A 2,396-nucleotide genomic window follows, 5' to 3' on the forward strand; every position below is an offset into this window, starting at 1 on the left:
TCAACGTTTAAAAAATATTTTAAATATTTTTTTTGTAATTGAAATGACTAGGAAAAGAAAGAACAATGATAGAAATTCACATAACTAGCTCCCTGAAGCAATTCAATAGCATAGATAAATCAAACAATATAGTTACAGTAGCTATGCCCTTCATATTGCTTCATTCATTCAGTTTTTCAGAACATTTGTTTACATGTCTATTTTAATCCAGCGGTCGATTATAAGTAATAACATGGGTGTGACTGAAGAAAACAAACTGTTATCAAGTAATGCTTGTTATGTAATAATCATAGCAATGATGAATGTTAAAAATCAAAATACGAGCAACTGAGTCCCCTGTCTCTGTGTGCTTGAATAATTTAAAGCATAGACTAAATAAGAAGTGTTATTATCGTTTATATCGGAAATGACACATAATTAGAACGTTAAAGGGGAGACTGAAAATTTAAAGTAGACATTGAACATAAGAAAAAAGAACACGAGTATGAAAAGTGAATTAGTTTTTTAAAGAAAAATAAATAAATTTAACTTCGGCCCAGCAAACAAGTGCAGATGAAAGAGGAGAGACGAAAATATTTAGTGGCAATTAAGATTAAACATTATCGTGTTCTTACTTTTCGGAAATTAAATAACGGTTATATATTAGTGAAAAGAGCTGGAAGGTGTCTTACCTACGGCTGCTCTCTGTCTTGAATATTTCGCTGATTTCTTTTAATATTTCGACAACCTTGTTCCAATCGGTATTTTTTTTTAATTCTGTGTCCAACTTACATGATAAGGAACGAATGTTGGCAGCCGCCGTGTCTGGGTCCATGGTAAACTCGTTGTTGGTTTACATATGTGAAGAAGATATCGGCTTAAATATGAATATCTACAGCAGCTGAAATAAGTGCAATTTCGATTAGTGTTGTTATTAGTAAAACACTGATCAGTTTATGGTGTTGTTACCCGGGGTACTACTTGTAAGCATGGTAGAGCTCTCCACACTGCAAGATATTAAAGTTATATTTAGCATGAAATGAGACGTCAAAAAGTTAATTGTTTCTGTTTTATCATTATTGAACGTTATAATTCAATGCTAAAACTGTTTTTAATCTATACACAATATATATATACATATATATAATTTATAACACTTTAGTGTGCTAATCTGTAAAAACATAACCTCATATATATTCACTTTTACACATTTAACTTCGTTTTAAAAGTTCCTGTGTTTGTGTATACATACAAATATATGTACATACATACAAACGTGTGGTTGTATGCACACAAACATGACAGTGCGTACATTACATAGATACCTTTTTATAACTTTATGGGTTTGTCAACTTGTTCAGTTGACAAAACCATAAAACGATAAACAAAACGTATCTTTTTAAATTTCTTGTATATGTATGTGTGTGTGTTTTCAATTTTATTTTTACTTCAAACTAAAAACAGATAACAATTCTTTAAAATGTTGAGGAAATTGTTTATGTATATCTGTTATCTGAGTTTTGCTATCAACTGCTAGACTGGATCAGCCTTTTGATGTTAGTAAATTGTCCCGGATCAGTTTTGGCGCTAGTCCAGTTTCGCATTACACTGAATTAATTCGCTTTTCATTTTAAATATTTCTCCTTTTCACTCTTTTTTTTTCTTTTTTTTAACACTTGAGGCTCTCAGTAAGCCACATAGCCTCCATATGTCACTCGCCTAGTAGAAATAACAGCGATCCATTCCTCAACATTTTCTTAATTTTAAAATGACAGAAACAAATTACTGAGTGAAACTTATAAAATAGTGAAAACATTTTACCAAAATATATTTTCCACCGTTTAATATTGGTTCAAACAAATGAAAAGAAGTCGCGTGATCAACTAAAAATAATTTTTCGTCTCGGTAAGTCCATGTATAATATTTCTTGAGGGAGCTTTGACTGCTATGAGCAACAACACAGGATCTGTGGTTGTATGTGGTTGACAGAAAATGTAAAAAATAAAATTGTTTTTGTGAAAAGCGAAGCGTTCCAAAACTACAACTGTTACATGTAGTGTAAAACTGGACGATTGATTGCCTTTCGCTCCCTTGCGATTTGTGTGACTATTTTAAAATCAAACTGGACTTACACTACTAATGATAAAGGGAATTGATTATTTATGCTTTTACATTATAATATAAATAATTTTTTGACGAAACATTAAAATAACTAATGTTAATTCTCTAAATGAAGTATTAACAGTAACTGCACGATAAAGTGTAGTATATTGCCACTTAAGTGTGCTATTCGTAATATAATCCTTTTTTTTTTTTTTTAAATTTCCCGCATATCTCAGGTTTAATATTTAGTTCAAACTGTAACATAAGATTCTTACGTGGTGCGCTTCTCTTTGTGCTATGGTAGCAGTGCTACT

General features: G+C 30.9%; 1 protein-coding gene across 4 annotated transcripts in view; it reads right to left on the reverse strand.

The window, feature by feature from the left end:
- LOC106870549 (ataxin-10) overlaps positions 1–2,184 on the reverse strand; it is a 60,757-nt gene extending 58,573 nt beyond the window's left edge. Inside the window, exons 1-2 of one of the 4 annotated variants that reach the window (XM_014916673.2) lie at positions 1,801–2,181; positions 672–986 (exon numbers count right to left, since the gene is read on the reverse strand). In XM_014916673.2, the coding sequence (XP_014772159.1) occupies positions 672–814 (143 nt within the window). In that variant the 5' untranslated portion in view covers positions 815–986; positions 1,801–2,181. Of the gene's footprint in view, positions 1–671; positions 987–1,800 lie in introns of all 4 variants that reach the window. The other 3 variants (XM_014916674.2, XM_014916675.2, XM_052966408.1) reach the window with 3 other exon arrangements.
- Between the last annotated feature and the right edge of the window lie 212 nt (positions 2,185–2,396).

The sequence above is a fragment of the Octopus bimaculoides genome, chromosome 3 (genome assembly GCF_001194135.2).
Source record: "Octopus bimaculoides isolate UCB-OBI-ISO-001 chromosome 3, ASM119413v2, whole genome shotgun sequence".
NCBI classification, from domain to species: domain Eukaryota; kingdom Metazoa; phylum Mollusca; class Cephalopoda; order Octopoda; family Octopodidae; genus Octopus; species Octopus bimaculoides.